General features: G+C 43.7%; 1 protein-coding gene across 2 annotated transcripts in view; it reads left to right on the top strand.

Moving 5' to 3' along the window:
* LOC138266016 (protein transport protein Sec24C-like) overlaps nucleotides 1-20972 on the top strand; it is a 192804-nt gene that overhangs the window by 70896 nt on the left and 100936 nt on the right. For both annotated transcript variants that reach the window (XM_069214320.1, XM_069214321.1), the window contains exons 11-14: nucleotides 66-260; nucleotides 776-869; nucleotides 11377-11487; nucleotides 13434-13607. In XM_069214320.1, the coding sequence (XP_069070421.1) occupies nucleotides 66-260; nucleotides 776-869; nucleotides 11377-11487; nucleotides 13434-13607 (574 nt within the window). The remainder of the gene's footprint in view (nucleotides 1-65; nucleotides 261-775; nucleotides 870-11376; nucleotides 11488-13433; nucleotides 13608-20972) is intronic.

The raw sequence follows: 20972 nt of genomic DNA, 5'->3' as shown, positions 1-20972 counted from the left end.
CTGGTATGTTCATCATCTTTTGTGCTGATGCTTCTCGCCCAATCAGTCCCATGTTCTCTTTCTAGAGATTCTGCAGACCATAAGATGCCCCCCACCCGCATTGGCATCATCACTTACAACAGGACTGTACACTTCTACAACCTGAGTGCCCGCCTGTCTCTGCCACAGATGTTGGTTATGACGGATCCAGCCCATGTGGAAGTGCCCCTGAGGGAGGGGCTGATTGTATGCCCAGTCGATTCAAGAGACATGCTTGTGAGGTTGGTCGGAGCGATTCGATAACTACTTTTTATGTTATCCAAGGCCTATGGACATTGGACAATGAAAACAAATGACTCACTTGTACCATCTATATAGTTTCAATAACTTTCCTGAGAGACTAGCCCATTTCTGAGCTTTCGTCTGCAGTGTTTGCGCATTATGTTGGGAATGTACTCGTATGGTGCAAATTATGCACGACTACCCTATTGGTTAGGGTAGAGTCATATCATCTATTAGTAATGTGCAATCATGATTGCATTTAGTTAGGTCTCAAAGTAGGCAGTCATACTTTATGCTGGTTAGGTAGTTCTAGGACATGGTTAAACACTCGATTAGTTAGATCTCTTCCGGGTACGATCGCACATTTTATTGTTTAGTTTCTTTCAGAGTATGGGGTATGTAATAAGGGAATGTTATTCTGTCAAGCTGTATGCTCTACCCACAAGTTGCCCTCATTAGGCCTGGTCTGTAATGAGTCCTTTTTACTTTCTAACCCTTCCCTTTTATATTCCAGTTTGCTAGATGGGATTCCTAGTCTCTTTGCAGGCACAGAGGAGACAGAAGCTGTTTTTACACCTGCCATACGAGCCGGCCTCGAGGTGCTAAAGGTAAGGTGGACCACCATTAATGAAAGCCGGGTAGAGGTGCTAGTCAGTAATTAAGTTAAGAGGATTGGCAGTCATTAATAAGAGTGAACTGCCAGATCCATGCCCACACAGCTCATGGCCACTGCTGTAAATTCATGTCACTCGATTGTGAGAGGTGGGCATGTCGTGTATGTGTACTATAATGAGAAAAAAGAGGAAATGAAAATAAAAGAAAATGTAATTGCAAAGGCATAGTCACTGTAGGCTTGGTGGGGTTTATATTTTGGTAGTTTAGTACTGGTACTCTGAGGCTTACCCCCCTAATGTAAAGCTAAGAAGGTCTTTGTTCTCCAGTTGTTCACAATGTTGTTCATTTTCTTAGCCACAGGTCTTAAACTCAGTGCCTTGGGCACTGCAATGCAGTCCTCTTAGTTGTTTCCTTTTTCTTTTATTCAATGTTAATGCCAACTGCACAAACATAAAAATAGGAAACAGTTTGTTTAAAAATATGTCGAAATTTTCACTCACTCATATTATCTTTATGCCATCACTGCAGTCCATGATGATATACAATAATTTCAAGCTGTTTGGTCTCCTCAGCAGTCTTGTGTGGGGCATAATAGTCCCCCATCTAATTTAAATAAACATTAGCAAAGCCAATATGTGTGGCGTCGGCTGGCAGCCTCTTGACTTCCGTAATGCTTGTTTTGTTATGGTTTTGCAAATATTTTCTTGATGGGGAATCTGCCTGACCTCATCAAAAACCATTACAATTATTTTTGGCTTCAAAAGCAAAAGCACACACCGCCATAGTAGAGTTAGAGTGAAGTTAGTCAGTGGCTGAAGGGGGCTGACCCATTGTCGGATGCTGTATGATGTTGCGGGTGATAGAAAAATGTTAATGACACTATAGATGAAATGTACTGATTAACAGCCTTTATCAGTAAGGATATTTGTATGGAAGTGGATTTTTAATTGGGATGGAAGGTAGCCCCCCACAGGTGATAAAGTCACTAACTTGTTCAGTAATTTATATCTGAGCTTAACCCCTGGTTGGTGTGGCACAGAGCAGACAGGCTTAACTTAGTGAGAATGTGTAAAGCGTTTAGAAGTACAAAATAGTTAAAAAAAATAAAAAACACAGCACAACACAAAGCCTACTCTTGTTTATAAAAGGAGAGAATAATTTAATAATCAAGAATTGAATAAACAATATTACACCAGGTGAAAAAAATATGACTAAGGGAACCAGAGATATGAATTTAAAAACAATTAAGAGAAAAAGCTCAAAGACAAAGTAAAGCACAAATAGAAGGTATTGGAAGCGTGTCACTGGGACCTCTGCGGGCTGACCGAGATGAAGCTCAGGTCAGATACACCAAGCAGGTTCATCATGTTCAAAGATTTCCTCTTCTGACTTAGTCACTGAAATGTTCTCAAACAGTCTCAAACAACAGGTGCAGTCCTTCCACTTTTCTTCCACTGGTCCAGAAAGTGTTCTGGAGAAGTTTGTGGTGAGGTCAGTTTTTGCTCATTTCAGAAGCCAATGGATGGGGTGACTCCTGGTCACTAACTAACACATGGGGAAAAGTTCCAAGGGTCAACCCTATTGCACTATTGCAGCACAACTTGTTTGCCTTCTTGTAAGCTATCCAATAGTACACAAGTCTAACGTCAATTCAAAATGGCATGGGCATTCTGCCCTTGGGGGGAGTTTGTGTATCAGTTGAGGGTGCCCTCCTCCAAAGCTATTCTAAACTGGTTGTGGGACCACTGGGATAGAGCCAGACTGACTACCATGTGTCTTAGGGTCAATGAGTTTCCTCCTATGTCTTTCCTTACACTAAACTATGAATTGGCAGGCCTCTCCTTTGTCCTGTTGAGGATAATGAAGTTCATAGAACCTTCTCAAGGTCCCTTATTGAACTGATATTTATCACACCCTTTACACCCAGCCCATCCTGTCACCAGGCCTAAGCCATTGTTTCTACTCCTCTGCTTTGGGAGCACCTTCACACCTCATTAGGGTCCTCCCTGGCAGGGCAGCTGCTTTCAAGCTAATGCCAAGATCTTCAAGCAGGGAAAAGGTAACTTTCTAAAAGTTACTTTTCACAAATATTTCCTAAAAATCTAACTTCTCCATTGAATTAGATTTGCATTAAATATAATAAATTGTGGTTGAACCATTTCTCTACCTAGTCCCAAACCTGTGGTAGCAGACTTGATATTTTAATCTGCGCTCTCTTTGTTCTGATAAGACTTCCAGATCCTTCGACAGTGATAACAGCTTTTGAAGGCTTGTCACTGCAGGGACATGGCAACATTAAAGTTCTACATGTATAATTTTTAACTACCTCATGAGCTGCAAGGGCTACCGGTTGGGGTGGGGGGCATTATTATTTAAAGGGAAGATTTTCTTCTGTTTAAAAGGTTATTTTCACAGTCTGGACTGCTAGTTTAAACTCCAGCAGTCAGGACACTTTGGTAGGTCTGAGGTCATGTTTTCCATGTCACATTAGTAGATGGCATGGCGCCACGTACTGTAGTCAACAGGTGACATTTAAGTTTCTAAGCCATGAATACAGTTTCTACACTATATACTATGGCCTTATAGGATAGTTAAATATGCCAATCAGGTACTTGTCAATTTATACATGTTTAAGAGGTCAGAGCATATACACTGGGTATGGTGCCCCCTTGTGCAGAGCGTAGAAGCAGCAATAAAAGTCAGCAAAAAATAAGAGTGGCCATGCAAAAAGGGACATTTTCTCACATTATTATACATCAAAATGTCTTGGGTAACAGCAGATGTAAAAAGTGCACTTTAATAAAACATGCTTAAAATATTCCAGTTCACAACCTCAAAAACTTCTTAATCAGTCAGTGACTATTACTTCTGTCTAAGCACTAGTTTGTTTTACAGCCTTGGTGTTTCACCCAATCTTAATGGCATTTTACCCAATTAGAATATTTTTGATCAAAATGGGCCTATCTGCAAAAACATTGAACATTGATTAAATGGGGAGGAAAGGGCTGGCCTTTTCAAAATCCCTGTTCTCAAAAACAAAAAAGAAAGGTATGGGATAGACAGGCCAAAGCCTGAGGCGGTAGAAGTTTCACTCTGTCACTGTTGCCATCTCTGCGTCTATTTGATAGCATTTAAAGCATTCTTTGGTGGAAATTGGGCATATTTCCGGGACTTTTCCTGGATTTTCGTTCTCTCAGGTATGGTCTCAGCCATCTTGTCAGCTGCTTATGCCAAGTTGCACTATTGTGGTGCAGTAAAGAGAAGGAAGGATGTCCATGATGTTTGCATGGTTTGCATTCTTGGTGTTCTCACCTTGGCTCAATGTCCAATTTGTCATGCAATATGATGTAGGAAATATAAGGAAGAAAATATGGTAGGTTGGCTAAACTGCTGATTTTGTCTACCTTCACCCTGTGGGAATATCACTTTATCCCCGGTACCTAAAATTCTAACTGTTTGTGAAATAAATATGTGAAAGGTTTGCCTTTGTGGAATTTAGATGTGCAAATCCCCACTTGGTGTTACACAACGTTGTATCGTTGCCCACCTCCACCTGATATTGTTCAGTACTTCTTTACTTCATTTCTAGGTTTGGATTGAATAAGTACACCCCCCTGCTTCTGGATCCTGGCGTAGCTTAAGAACTGGGAAGGTTACTGCTAAATGACTTGGACAGTCCCAGGATCCACTTTGACACCCCCAGCAAACAGGCCCTTGTTATGAGATGTTCTTGCTGATGGCTAGAACTCTGTTGACAGTGATTGGATGGCTTGAGAGGTCTTTCAGACACCCAACATCAGGGGCTTTAGACATAAAGACACATGCCTGATTTAGAGTTTGGCAGACAGATTCCTCTGTCACAAAAGTGACAGATTTCCTGTCAGCCTTATTACACGTTTATTATATCCAATGGCATTTGTAAGAGGGTGGAAATAGATAGTTCGATGGCATCTGTCGCTGTAGATACACATGGTATGCATGAGCTCGCCATCTGGTGTTGGGTCGGAGTGTTACAAGTTGTTTTTCTTCGAAGAAGTGTTTTCGAGTCACGGGACCGAGTGACTCCTCCTTCTGTGCTCATTGCGCATGGGCGTCGACTCCATCTTCGATTGTTTTCTTTCCGCCATCGGGTTCGGACGTGTTCCTGTCGCTCCGAGTTTCGGAACGGAAAGATAGCTGAAAACGGAAGATTTTCGACGGTATCGTTGCGATCCGGTTAGAGATAGACACATACGACGACGCGTTGAACATCGAAGCGCTTCGGTGCCCTTCGGGGTAGATTTCGGCACCCCGTCGGGGCCTAGTCGGCCCGACCGCGTGGAGGACAACGCCGATGGAACGGACCCCGTTTCGATTCTGCCCCGAATGCCACAACAAATATCCTTATACGGACCTACACTCGGTCTGTAATCTGTGCCTGTCACCCGAGCACAGCGAAGAATCCTGTGAGGCCTGTCGGGCGTTCCGGTCCCGAAAAACTCTGCGCGACCGTCGAGCGAGAAGACTGCAGATGGCGTCCACGCCAAAAGAGCGTCGACAGTTCGAGACAGAAGAGGAACAGGAGGAATCCTTTTCCATCCAGGATTCAGACTCCGACGAGCTACACTCTACAAGAACTGTGAGTAAGACGTCGAGATCAAACCTTAAAAAAGGAAAGAAGGCCCAGGGGACGCCACTGCCAACCGGCCATGGCTCCACCCAAATTCTCGGTGACCAACAATCGGCACCGAAAAAGGCCCATTCAGTGTCGAGATCGTCCGACTCCGGTCGAGACACCGGCACGCAGCCTCCTCGAGACCGAGAGAGTGCTAAACAGAAGCATCGACACCGAGAGTTCGGTGTCGACACGGATCGACGCCGAGACAGTGGCGCCGAAGACCATAGAGGCCAAGAATTTTCGGCACAGAAAAAGAGGAAGGTTACCTCGGAGCCGAAAAAACAATCGACAGGGTTTTCGGAGCCGAAAAAAGCGACATCAGACCCTGTTTCTGGCTCCTATACTGAAGAGCATTCTATGTCTTCTCAAATGAAGAAACATAGATTTGAACAAGAACTGCAATCCACTGACGTGGATCACACGCAAAAGCGTATCTTTATTCAGCAGGGGACTGGGAAGATCAGTACCCTTCCACCTGTCAAACGAAAGAGAACGCTTCAGTTTACTCCTCAGCAACAAACAGCACAAAAGGTAACACCTCCTCCCTCGCCTCCACCTGTAACTCCGGCTTCGCCAACTTACACCCCGTCACATTCGCCAGCTCACACCGCCATGAGCCACGATGACCAAGATCAGGATGCGTGGGACTTGTACGACGCACCAGTGTCTGATAACAGCCCAGACACATACCCAACTAGGCCATCACCACCGGAAGACAGCACAGCCTACTCACAAGTGGTGGCTAGAGCAGCACTATTCCATAATGTGGAACTACACTCGGAACAAGTAGAGGATGATTTTTTATTTAACACCCTCTCTTCAACCCACAGCTCCTACCAAAGCCTGCCGATGCTCCCAGGCATGCTACGCCATGCAAAGGACATTTTCAAGGAGCCAGTTAAAAGTAGGGCAGTGACGCCTAGGGTGGACAAAAAGTATAAGGCGCCTCCTACGGACCCTGTATTCATCACCTCTCAGCTGCCACCAGACTCTGTGGTGGTAGGGGCTGCCAGAAAACGGGCAAATTCACACACTTCTGGGGATGCACCTCCCCCAGATAAAGAAAGTAGGAAGTTCGATGCAGCCGGGAAGAGGGTTGCTGTCCAAGCAGCAAACCAGTGGCGCATCGCAAATTCACAAGCGCTGCTAGCGCGATACGACAGAGCCCACTGGGATGAGATGCAGCATCTCATTGAACATCTCCCAAAAGATCTGCAAAAAAGAGCAAAACAGGTTGTTGAGGAGGGTCAAAACATTTCCAACAATCAAATACGCTCCTCCATGGATGCAGCAGACACGGCCGCAAGAACCATTAATACGTCGGTTACCATCCGTAGGCACGCATGGCTCAGAACGTCTGGATTCAAGCCAGAAATTCAGCAGGCAGTGCTTAACATGCCAGTAAACGAAAAACTTCTGTTCGGTCCGGAGGTCGACACAGCCATAGAAAAGCTCAAGAAGGACACTGACACTGCCAAGGCCATGGGCGCACTCTATTCCCCGCAGAGCAGAGGATCTTATAACACCTTCCGCAAAACACCTTTTAGAGGAGGGTTTCGGGGTCAGGCCACACAAGCTAGCACCTCACAGTCCGCACCGCCCACCTACCAGGGACAGTACAGGGGAGGTTTTCGGGGCCAGTATAGAGGGGGGCAATTCCCTAGGAATAGGGGAAGATTTCAAAGCCCCAAAACCACTACCAACAAGCAGTGACTCACATGTCACACACCCCTCCCACACAACACCAGTGGGGGGGAGGATACGTCAATATTACGAAGCATGGGACAAAATAACTACAGACACATGGGTCCTAGCAATTATCCAGCATGGTTATTGCATAGAATTCCTGCAATTCCCTCCAGACATACCACCAAAATCACAAAATTTAACAAAATACCATTCACAGCTTCTAGAGATAGAAGTTCAAGCACTACTGCAAAAAAATGCAATAGAATTAGTACCAAGCACACAAATAAACACAGGAGTTTATTCACTGTACTTCTTGATACCAAAAAAGGACGAAACACTGTGACCAATTCTAGACCTCAGAGTAGTAAACACATTCATCAAATCAGACCACTTTCACATGGTCACACTACAAGAAGTGTTACCATTGCTCAAAAAACACAACTACATGACAACCCTAGACCTCAAGGACGCATATTTCCATATACCAATACATCAATCACACAGGAAATATCTAAGGTTTGTATTCAAAGGAATACATTACCAATTCAAAGTATTGCCTTTTGGTTTAACAACCGCTCCAAGAGTATTCACAAAATGCCTAGCAGTAGTCGCTGCACACATCAGAAGGCAGCAAATACATGTGTTCCCGTATCTAGACGACTGGCTAATCAAAACCAGTTCGCTCACACAATGCTCAAACCACACAAATCAAGTCATACAAACCCTCTACAAACTAGGGTTCACCGTCAACTTTGCAAAATCAAACATTCTGCCAAGCAAAGTACAGCAATATCTAGGAGCCATAATAGACACGACAAAAGGAGTAGCAACGCCAACTCCACAAAGGATCCACAATTTCAACAGGGTCATTCAACACATGTCTCCAAACCAAACAATACAAGCAAGAACAATACTACAGCTCCTAGGCATGATGTCCTCATGCATAGCCATTGTCCCAAACGCAAGACTGCACATGAGGCCCTTACAACAGTGCCTAGCCTCACAGTGGTCTCAAGCACAGGGTCACCTTCTAGATCTGGTGTTGCTAGACCGCCAAACTTACCTCTCGCTTCTATGGTGGAACAGTATAAATTTAAACATAGGGCGGCCTTTCCAAGACCCAGTGCCAGAGTACGTAATAACAACAGATGCTTCCATGACAGGGTGGGGAGCACATCTCAATCAACACAACATAAGAGGACAATGGAACATACATCAAACAAAACTGCATATAAATCATCTAGAATTATTAGCAGTTTTTCAAGCACTAAAAGCTTTCCAACCAATCATAACCCACAAATACATCCTTGTCAAAACAGACAACATGACAACGATGTATTATCTAAACAAACAAGGAGGAACACATTCAACGCAGTTAAGCTTGTTAGCTCAAAAAATATGGAAGTGGGCAATCCACCATCAGATTGGTCTAATAGCACAGTTTATTCCGGGGATCCAGAATCAGCTGGCAGACAATCTCTCTCGAGATCACCAGCAAGTCCACGAATGGGAAATCCACCCACAGATTCTGTACACCTACTTCACACTCTGGGGAACACCACAAATAGACTTATTTGCAACAAAAGAGAACGCAAAATGCCAAAACTTCGCGTCCAGATACCCACACAAGCAATCCCAAGGCAATGCCCTATGGATGAACTGGTCAGGAATATTTGCTTACGCTTTTCCTCCTCTCCCTCTCCTTCCTTACCTAGTAAACAAATTGAGTCAAAACAAACTCAAACTCATTTTAATAGCACCAACTTGGGCAAGACAACCCTGGTACACAACACTGCTAGATCTGTCTGTAGTACCACACATCAAACTGCCCAACAAACCAGATCTGTTAACGCAACACAACCAACAGATCAGACACCCGGACCCAGCATCGCTGAATCTAGCAATCTGGCTCCTGAAATCCTAGAATTCGGACACTTACAACTTAGCCAAGAGTGTATGGAAGTCATAAAGCAGGCCAGAAGGCCATCCACTAGACACTGCTACGCAAGTAAGTGGAAAAGATTTGTTTGGTACTGCCATCATAATCAGATACAACCGCTAGATGCAACTCCAAAACATATAGTAAATTACTTGCTCCATTTACAAAAAGCAAAGCTAGCCTTCTCTTCTATTAAAATACACCTTGCAGCAATATCTGCATACCTGCAAACTACCTATTCAACTTCCTTGTATAGGATACCAGTTATCAAAGCATTTATAGAAGGGCTTAAAAGAATTATACCACCAAGAACACCACCTGTTCCTTCATGGAACCTAAACGTGGTTCTAACAAGACTCATGGGCCCACCTTTCGAACCCATGCACTCTTGCGGAATACAATTCCTAACCTGGAAAGTTGCCTTTCTCATCGCCATTACATCTCTAAGAAGAGTAAGTGAAATTCAAGCGTTCACAACACAAGAGCCTTTTATACAAATACATAAAAATAAGGTCGTCCTACGACCTAATCCAAAATTTTTACCAAAAGTTATTTCACCATTCCATCTAAATCAAACGGTAGAACTACCAGTATTTTTCCCACAGCCAGATTCTGTGGCTGAAAGAGCACTACATACATTAGATGTCAAAAGAGCATTAATGTACTACATTGACAGAACAAAGAACATCACAAAAAGACAACTGCCCATTACTCCCAGGGCACATTCAACAAGGAAAAAAGGTGCTTCAATGGCCTTTTTAGGAAACATCCCAATGCAGGAAATATGTAAGGCAGCCACTTGGTCTACGCCTCACACATTCACCAAACACTACTGTATAGATGTGCTATCCGCACAACAAGCTACAGTAGGTCAAGCTGTATTAAGAACTCTATTTCAAACAACTTCTACTCCTACAGGCTAAACCACCGCTTATGGGGAACTAACTGCTTACTAGTCTATGCATACCATGTGTATCTACAGCGACAGATGCCATCGAACTGAAAATGTCACTTACCCAGTGTACATCTGTTCGTGGCATCAGTCGCTGAGATTCACATGGACCCACCCACCTCCCCGGAAGCCTGTAGCAGTTCAGAAGTTACCTTCAATTTTGTACATTTGTATATATATTACTTAATCCTTTAATAGGTACATACTTACATTTTTCATTGCGCGGGCACTATTACTATAGTACAACTCCTACCTCACCCTCTGCGGGGAAAACAATCGAAGATGGAGTCGACGCCCATGCGCAATGAGCACAGAAGGAGGAGTCACTCGGTCCCGTGACTCGAAAACACTTCTTCGAAGAAAAACAACTTGTAACACTCCGACCCAACACCAGATGGCGAGCTCATGCATACCATGTGAATCTCAGCGACTGATGCCACGAACAGATGTACACTGGGTAAGTGACATTTTCATTCGTCATGTTTGTGAAGGGGTAACCAATCAAACAAACTCTAAATTAGGCCTCTAATGTTGAGAGGCTCAGTCCTGAGGAGCATAGTTGTGAGAAGCTCAGTGCTGATTAGCTTGATGCTGAAGAGTGCTTCAAGCTCATTATGCCAGCGTCCATTCCACATTTCCAGATATTAGTTGTGTTTTAGACTTTACAGCCCTGGGCATATTCAGAGCCTTTGACTCCCTCTAAGCTAGGTTTATCGGAATCCATTATGCATACTTCTGACTCCAATCACTGCCAAGCATTTTAAGCCCAGGAAGAGATATAGCGCTCCAGAGCAAGACTCTTTCTTTCTAGGAAATAAGCTACCTCTGGAGTCTTGAATTGCCTTATAGGTGTGCAAGAAGCACTCTTCCTCATCCTCATTTAAGAGTAATGCCTGACACAGTGGATCTTGGGGCAGGTTTTATGCAAAGTCTCTGACAGTGGCAAGTGCTGTCGTATAGGAGAAACATGATAGAGCTGTATGGGTATCATCTTCCAAAGTTTGAACGTTGCAGAACAATGATGCGGTGTTGCAGAGTGGTAGACCCTTAGATTCACCTACACTATGATGGAATTTCTCTTTTACGTTCATTAGAACTCCGACTTTCAGGATTGAAAAGATGCTTCAACAAAATGTTCTGGATTTTCCCTTTACTGGCACTATTTTAGTTGCAGTTCATACTGATACTAGAGTCCGACACATGACCTGTAGACCTCATAATCTTTTCCCCATTTGTGAATCTTTCTCGCTTTTTCTTTTCTAGGAGTGTGGCTGCTCTGGCAAGATCTTCATGTTTCATTCATCCATGCTCACCATGGATAGAAAGATGCAATTAAGCACAACCCCTGAGTCAGCCTCTTGTAAAAAGGACAAGGTGAGACAAGAGTGTGTGTGGGGGAAAGCGGTGATGCCTGTATAGGGACGTTTGTCGCTAGAAGTTATCTTTTCTTTCATTTAGGATCAGGCAAAATACATGATTGAGCAATTGGCTTGCTGTCCAAAGGAAATGCCCAATTAATAATTTAGAAGGCTCTCCCGATATAGCCGATATTAAAGAAAAATGAGTGACAGGTAGGGATTGACTAAGAAAAGGTTTGGATGCTCGTTCAATTAGTCAGTAAATCATGTTTTCTCCAGAGCCTGTTCATGACTTTCACTATGGCATTGTGAAGCTGGCTTCCTGAACTCTGAGATGCAGACGGACAGGAAGCACTTTCACAGAATAGGCAGGCCATAATATTTAGTTAATGTCTAATGTAGAATTAGCAGTCATGATAGACTGGTGATAATATAGCCTTATAACCCGCTGCAAAGAGCATACCCGGGGTTCGAGCCTATAATAAGGGAAAGGGTCTTTAACAACCAGTATAGCCCTAGGGAGACGGGTTGTAAGGCTATTAGAACCTTCCACCCACTGAGGATAGATAGTTCTAAATTAAATGTGGTGGAACAGAAAGTTGGAGCAGAAGGCCTGTACCAACCATTATAGGCACTGAGCTTCTTCATTGTCTTCAGTAGAGCTCCCAGCAAGGATTACCTTGTAGGAGAGTGAACCACTACTGGGTAAGAATGACCACCATCTGGACAAATGATCAACGATTTCCTAATTAGTAGACCCCAAATCAGGAGGCCGTCGCCAGTGTTCAGGGAAATACCAGCATCAGGATTGCTGGTGGATACTGGTTTTAATGGAGGAGAAGAGCTAATGCCCTGTTTCCAACAAAGTGGCACGTAGACCGAACCACAAGTGCTGTGTATGAAACCATAGGGACTCCATGCATGACATTGAGGTGTCCAACTGAGGTGCCAGTACTCTATACAGAGTAGCGGGGGCTGAAGACTGATGTATGGGAGCAGTGACAGGGATCATGAAGCCTTACAAGGATTTTAACACAAGAACAATAAAACCAGACTCATCACTCTCTCTAATCATAAAAAGAAGCACCTGTTAGTCCACTACCAGGGCTGACACGCTACTGATCACAGCTTTAAGTGGGCTGGGTCTATTCAGGTCTCAGACCCAAAAGTAATTCAAAATGAACACCTTGCTGGTAAAAACACTGATCTATTTCTGAGCATGAATGTAAAAACCTTTAGGGTAATCCATGTCATATGTTTAATGCCGGAGTATATTTCACTTTTCTCTTAATCTTGCATTCCCTAATGGTGTTAGGTATTTGCAGGATGTGTTTTTCTAATCATTTTCCATGTAGCATGTTACCCTTGTATTGCACTTCATCTTAAATGGCTAACATTCATTGACAAAACCAGTAGTCTGGGTATTAGGTGGCAGTTGTGTGTTATATATCTGGAAATAATAACAGAAAGCTCATTGGTGCACCAAAATACCAGATGGGTAGCACAGCATGGGAATCACAGAAGTTTATTTTACATGTTTACATGTTTAAGCCATGCCCTTAATTACACAGGCCGCACCCCTTTTAGAGACCCCTCTCCCCCCCCACACACACACACTTGGTTTAATGGAGCCCAATCCAAGCTCTGCCTGTGCACCTCAATCGTGACCAGCAGCCCCAGACCAGCATGCCATGTTTAACAATACTGAGACTGTAGCAACGCACCAAAAATCTTAATTACATCCAGTACCTCTTGCTGTTCTAGGAGAGGTTCCCACATACACCTCTGCAGCACCACAAGCTATTTTAAGAGAGGGGTCCACACAATGGCCTAAACTCGGTTGTATACAAAGATCCCTGCCTTCATTTATTTCGATTTATTGGGGGTGCGTCTATTGCAGTTTCAGATGGAAATGGTTGCCTTCATGTTGAGCTCTGAATGTAATTTTCATAACATTTTTAGTCAGTCTTTCATCCCCGGGACACTGTGAGTGAGGAGCTGGCTGAGGAGTGCGTCAGTCAAGGATGTGCAGTGGACCTCTTCCTTTGCCCAGAAAGGCCGTGCACTGACCTGGCAACACTCGGATACATCCCTGGGGCCACCGGCGGCAACCTGCACAACTATGGGGAGTTCCAGGTAAAGCATTTCTTTCTGCTGTCATGTATATTGTATAACTTTAGTTCACTGAGTTAAAAATAAATGGCCGACCTCTTTACATCCTGTGTTGTACGTGCCTTTTCTGAGCACTGGAAACATCATAATTTCCTCCTCACTTATGTGAGGTGTTTTTAAGACACAAAAGGAGGCGTGTAAGCATTTTATGGACCAAAAGTGTTGAAAATACAAGATACTGATCGCTTACCTTCCTGAGACAAGAAGGGCATAAGTCCAATAATTAGTCTTATGGCTAGCCAAGTAGGGGAGCATGCAGCAAAAGAAAGATACCACATAGGGGCATATTTACAAGAAAGTGGTGCATCATAAATGATGTGCCACTTTTCTTGCACCCCCCCTACCGGCACCAGACGACACCATGGTTGCCCAGTATTTACAACACAGCACACCGTGGCAGCCATTAGCACAGTAGCATCAACATTTTTAAAAAATGTTGATGCCAGTGTAGCAAAGCACAGAGAGGCCCATTGAATATAACGGGTTCGTCATTTTAACGCCTGCTCTGAGCAGGCGTTAAAGATGACGGAAAAATGGCGTAGTGAAATGTTGTACATTGTCCACTGCACCATGTTTTCAGGCCTCCATGCGTGGGAATGCCCCCTTTGCATTCGTTATGCCTGACACAGGCATAATGTGGCGCAAGGAGTCGCAAAGTGGTGACTTTGTAAATATAGCGTGACAGAAAAGCCACCTTAGGGCCACCTTAGCTTAAAAAGAATGATGGTATGGCTTGTAAATATGCCCCATAGTACCTTAATTCCTGTAATAGTATAAGTTGTCAAGACCAGAACGGCTCACATATGATAATAGACTGTCTCAGGTTTAAAAAACAAGCAGTGAGGAGGAAAGGGGTAAGACTGAAGTAGAATGATTTTAGTAATGTTGGCAAAGGAAGTTCCCTACTAAGAAAAGGTATCTTTTTATGCTTTAGTCCTAGCGACCAGACAAAAATCTTCCTGGTCGAACTCTTTGAAAAGTCAAAGGCTTGTGTATAAAACAAGGGTAAGTGCCTTTTAAGACTTGGGGGGTGATTCCAACATTGGCGGGCGGTGGTCGCCGCCCGCCAAGCGGGAACCGCCAGAAGACCGTACCGCGGTCAAAAGACCACGGCGGTCATTCTGACTTTCCCGCTGGGCTGGCGGGCGACCGCCAAAAGGCCGCCCGCCCACCCGCCCAGTGGGAAAGCACCAGCAACGAGGAAGCCGGCTCCGAATGGAGCCGGCGGAGTTGCTGGTGTGCGACGGGTGCAGTTGCACCCGTCGCGATTTTCAGTGTCTGCCAAGCAGACACTGAAAATCTCAATGGGGCCCTGTTAGGGGGCCCCTGCAGTGCCCATGCCAGTGGCATGGGCACTGCAGTGGCCCCCAAGGACCCCACAACACCCGTTCCCGCCATCCTGTTTCTGGCAGTGAAAACCGCCAGAAACAGGATGGCGGGAAGGGGGTCGGAATCCCCATGGCGGCGCTGCTTGCAGCGCCGCCGTGGAGGATTCCCTGGGGCAGCGGGAAACCAGCGGGAAACCGCCGGCTTCCCTTTTCTGACCGGGGCTTTACCGCCGCGGTCAGAATTGCCCCAGAAGCACCGCCAGCCTGTTGGCGGTGCTTCCTCCGTCCCCAACCCTGGCGGTCTCGGACCGCCAGGGTTGGAATCACCCCCTTGTTGTCTTGTAAGTGGTAGCGGCGGCTCCTCCACTAAGGCAGAGGAGTGTCTCCTCACTGCTTTGCACAGTGAAGAAAAAGGAAAAAAAAAGATAATAACACAACATTATTATCATTTTATTTTTCTTAGGGAGCCAGGTTAGGGCGGGGCTGGGCTGGAGGAGGAGGGGTGAGTGCATCATAGGTGTGCATGACCTTTTGGCCAGCCATCTACGGCCGGCCAAACAGTCATGCGCACTTAGTATTTCTCTACCTGGCTGTATTGCACAGCCGGGAGGAGAAAGTGCACAAGGTCCCACTAACTGTCTGAGCGCTGAAGCAGGCTGGTGACAGCAGCATCATGATTAGAGGGGAGTCTGGAATCCTGCGTGCCTCCGGGAGTCTGGAAAGAGAAGAAAACAAAGTAGAGACGGATCGGTCTCTCCCGACGTAAAAGGTACGTTTTTTTTATTTTTTTATTTTTTTATGCCCCCCTCCCTGCCACCCCAGTTGAGAAGTAGCTGCCACTGATAAGTGGAAAGGATAATTGTAATACAATCACAAAAACCTGCGCTCAAGTACGAACCACCCCCTCTAAACAGTTAGGGTCTGATTTATGAAAAGTTTGCACTGCCTTTGTGTAATTTTTTATGTAAATGCGTTGTAAATTTACAAAAAATATAATTGTATTTTGTCAGTGTGCACCGCTTTTAAGTAAAAAAATGAGGCAAAGGCGGCAGAAACTTTTCATAAATCAGACCCTTAATTTACATGCACTGTGTCCCCTCTGGTGATCTTGTGTTTCAAGTGAGCTCCATATTTGCTAGTTTATACCTAAAGGCTTGTGTGGAAATAAAGGACGAACCTAAAACCATGGCTGAAGTTCGCTTTAAGAAAGGACAAGGACTGAAAAACCAGAAGCCTTATGGAATGGTAATTAGTCAATAAAAATACACTAGGAAAGTTGCATACAAAGATTAGAGGAAATGTCTGCATGAATCACTTGTTCTGTTACTCCAAAAGAGGAATAGGACTAATGCTTACAAGAGTGTCTAAAGTGACCACCATATTGGAAGTAGTTCATAAACATTAAGTAGTAAATGGCATGAGGGACGTTTGCATAGTTATAAACAAGTCGGCAAATATGAAGTCTTGTGAAAAATAATTAACTTGTATCCGTTGAAATTTAGACACACGGGTGCCCATTTATATTGAACATCTGTCACGTTAGGTCAACAACGTAATTGGCATGCAGTTTATTACACACGCTTGATCTTCATTCATTCAAAACAAAAGTGGGCAGAGTACTAACCTAAAAATTCGATTAGAGGATCTAATGGTCTGTTTCAGTGATACTGACCTCCTTGATGGTAAGGCAAGACAAGTACAAGTAACAATGAAGAAATGAAAAAAAAGGAAAATATGTCAATGAAAGAACCCTCCTCATCATTTAGAAGAGCCATCATTTAAAGTTGAAGTATCACATTGTGGAATATCTATCCATTATATTGGCACAACTCTAACTCTTAATATTGAAACCACAGTATCCAAAACGAATTAAAACAAACAACAGCCTTGAATACCCATAGGAGCCTGTTATAAGGTAATGCAACAGAACCATCAGTTGACATAAGCAGTTAACACTTCAGTGGAAAATAATGATAACATAACTTCAGAGTCCCACAAACTAATGTAATTCTCTTTCTTGGTTGAAGCCCTTTTCCATACTTCCAACTCTTGCAATCCATTCAGGCTTTAGATTGTCTCAGGAGTAGAGGTCTATTATCTACTCTGTAATAGCACTGAAGTACACCTATGCCATGAAAGGTAAATGCAAGGAGATATTTCTTATGATTAACTTTGTAGTGTTCTACCAATGGGTATCTTGTGTCTTCCTCAAATATTGTTCATAATTAGTCCTGTATTCTTTCTTTCAACAGTCTAGAAGTACAGCTTGCACAAAGAAGTTTCCTATGACATATAATTATATGCACACAACACTGAGAGTTGCAGTTGATAAAATCCTCAGTTTTATACCTTCTTTTGTGTTGTAAGTAAAGGTTTTACCGTTATTGACTCCAACGCTGTAAACAGTGTTGTGTGCACATTTAGAGAATCCTGCTGGCACACTTAGCAGCAATGTTGACCAATTTTTATGGGCTATCCGACCCACTCAGTGGACAAATGGGTGAGCTACATCTACAGGGCCCTAAGTGTGGTGGCTGAGATTGTTTGCAACTAGTTTCCATGGGTCCCATGCTACGTTAGCTCTGCAAACAGGACTAGATCACAACCGATTTCACAAGTGAGGGCTAGCAGTCCAAGGCTTTTCAGAGAGGTAGCGTGGGTGTCAAGAGCTCAGATCTTAGTCAACTAACAGAATCAGTAATCTATTGTCCTTGCTAGTGTTGGTCCTCTAGTTAAAAGGACATATCCAATCTTACTGCAAAACTAAGTACTGAAAACTTAAATAGGAATGTAAGTACAGAATTGTTATCTCAATTATGATCTTCACTAAGGTGCTACCACCCACTTTTAGTATTCTCTCTCCCTGTTACTTGAGATAGATTGTGACTACAGTCTCTAGTTTACTGTGGGCATTAATATTAATTAGGTACAGGTGCAGATTACTTCAGTTACCCCACTGACCAAATGTGTAACTAATTATAATGGCGTTTTACCCCTTACAGCCACCTATGGATTTTGACGCAATCCAAGATTTACTAAAAGTAGTAAACCTGGGATTGCATCAAAATTGTACGTCTTCCCAACAGAGGTGTAATATCTTAATTTCTTCTTGTTATTTCCTCTTTCTACGTGTGCTGAATTCTGCAGCACACATACGTAGAGGAAAATGCCTCTAAGGATTGTTTTTATGGAGGATGGTATCTCTTCCTGCACAAAAACATTTCTGCCTGTGATGCCATGCAGCACTGCGCAACGGTGCCTGCGTTGGCGCTAGGCAGCACTCAGTACGCCTGCACAGGGAGAGAGCAGGAATGCGTCATATCTTAGTAGATACAGCACATTCCTTCTCTCTCCCTGTCACGCAGCGCAGCAAGCTGTCTTGCTGCGTTGTGTGAGATTTTGGTAAATCTGCCCTTTAGTTTATTAAGGAGGTCTTTAGCATTGTGTATAAAAGAGAATTAATTGCAAAAATATTTGGCAAGGAAGTTATCAATAAACTGGAAAATAAATTCTGTTGTTGTTAACGCATTTCCTAAAACAGGTAGACAAGCAGTCTGTTTTATTTCTCTTTGGCAGGAGATAAAAGCATAGAATCCCAGGAGTTATTACTAATAAAAATATGTACACTATATTAAGTAGGTCCCTTTCTTAGTTGGCCCTAAGGGCCTGTTTTACAATAAAGTGGCGCAGCACAGGATTGCGCTAAAATTGGCAGTGCTATGCTGCGTCACTTCAAAAACACAGGGAGGCGCAGTATTAACAAAAATACAGTGCACCCCTCTGTTTGCTGCCGAGCGCCAACGCAGCCTTGCGCCATGGTGCAACGATGGCTGCTTTGCGGGGGAGCTTGTTTTTGTGCAGGAAGGGACACCTTCTTTCAGAAAAACAGTTTTCAATGGAGATTTACTCTTTCTATGCATACTTTAGAATGCAGCACACATAAAAAGATCAAAAAACGAGAATAAAAGCATTTCTCCTCGTTGCACCATGCTAACGCTACCCCTGGGGTGGTGTTAGTTTTTAGCGCTGCCTCAGATTTACAAAATGTTGTATATCTGGGGCAGCGTCAAAAGGCAATGGGTGTTCCACAGCAATCCACATTGCATGCCCCTTCTATGCAAAGTGCTGCATGTGAAGGGGCCGTATTTACAAGGTGGCGTTAAGCCACAAAAAATCGCTTAACGCCACACAGCACCATTGGAGCGTCACGATATCCCCCTAAGTTTGAGTCTAAGTATTCCCTTACTGTAGTCCTCATGATTTACAAGTAGTGTGCTACCACTTTTATCCTCTTTGTATATCACCAATGATTGGTGCCATGTAAGATTTTTAAGAGCCTTTCTTTCTGCTAAAGAGAAGTTCAAATTTCTATGTTGTCCTTTCTTTACACTGTGGTCTAATTTATGCAAATTTTCTAATTACATCTGACAAAAAATGCTTATGTTGTTACCATTAGAAAAGTGTATGGGGTGTACATTTGGAAAGTGAAGCAATACCAGTATAATAGCTTAAACTGTGAATAATATCTAGCTGTGCTAGGAACTCGGTATTGTGGAAAAGTGTTTCACTTACAGATTAATGGACAGCAAGTTGCATGTTCTCAATGTCTCCAACTGTGTGATTACTAGGTGTTAGTATAATATTAACTTGCATTGCAAGAATGTCTTTCTGATTGAAAAATATAGTAAGTTTAACTTTTCTCATGAATTTGTACAATTTAATGGACAATTGGGAAAATCAAAATACTTACACAAAAATAAATTCCTTTGCTCAGTACTTTGTGTTTCTGTCAATCTTTTATCCTGAATGAACAAAAAGATCACTTGTAAAGTATTATAGCTGCTTGAAACGGGCTTCCTGGTGCTTCAGTAAGTAGGAAGAGGCACAATGTGAGCATTGGTAAAAAAAAATTCAGCAAATCTCATTATCAATGCCATATAAAGTAACAAGAAGATCATTCCAAAGTTTTGCGGTCAGGAGAGCAAAAGAGTGGCAACCTTTTCTCACCCGCTTGATCCTAGGAATTGGTAACTGTTTTGCGTTTGACAATCTCAAATCCTTGATGGGATGATCTTTTACATGTTGAATCACATACCTGGAACACATACCATGAAAAGCTGGGTATGTGAGGTCTAAACTTTTTAATTGAAATCTATTGCTTACCGGGAGCAAGTGTAGAGATCTCATATGTGGTTGTTAGAAATGGGGTCTCTAGTTGGCAGAGGTTTCCAATCTGTCCAAGTAGGGAACAGTGCATGGAAAATCAAGACGCACTGTGTTGATGTAACCACGCTAAAACAGGCCCTGTGTTGTTTCGGCAGCCGCAAGGCAGGCACTGCATCGATTCTTCAGCCCCAAGACAGGCGGTGCTTCGATTTTTCAGCCGTGGTACGTTGGTACGTGGATTTTCTCTTTCAGGTCAGCAGCTCACACTTTCAAGGTCCCAGGTACTGGAATGGGCACCACTTGGCAAGTCAGGACTTTCAACAGAAGAGCCCAGGCACTGGTAGATGAAGTCTCTGATGTCCCTGAGACTTCTTAACAGGAGGCAAGCTCAGTTCAAGCCCTTGGAGAACCTTGTAAAGTAGGATGTAGAAAGCCAAGTCCAGTCCTTTTACCTCCCAAGACAGAAGCAGCAAGCAGCAGGCCAGCACAACAATGCAATAGCCAGACTGGCAGTCCCTCCTACAGCATCCAGCTCTTCTTCCTGGCAGAATGTCCTCAGTCCAGAAGTGTTCTAACTGTGTAGATTCAGAGGTCCAGTACTTATACCCGTTTCTGTTTTTGAAGTAGGCAAACTTCAGTGAGAAGATTTTATAGTGCACCCAACCCTGCCTTTCCCTGCCCTGGCCCCAGACACACTCCAGAGGGTTGGAGACTGCTTTGGGTAAGGACAGGCACAGCCGTATTTAGGTGCAAGTGTCAGCTCCTTCCACAGCTCTAACTCAGGAAGACCCATCAGAAAATGCAGGGCACACCTCAGTTCTCTCTGTGTGACTGT

The sequence above is a fragment of the Pleurodeles waltl genome, chromosome 11 (assembly GCF_031143425.1).
Source record: "Pleurodeles waltl isolate 20211129_DDA chromosome 11, aPleWal1.hap1.20221129, whole genome shotgun sequence".
NCBI classification, from domain to species: domain Eukaryota; kingdom Metazoa; phylum Chordata; class Amphibia; order Caudata; family Salamandridae; genus Pleurodeles; species Pleurodeles waltl.
Note: the sequence above shows the minus strand (reverse complement) of the source record. Positions and strands in the feature narration are given on the sequence as shown.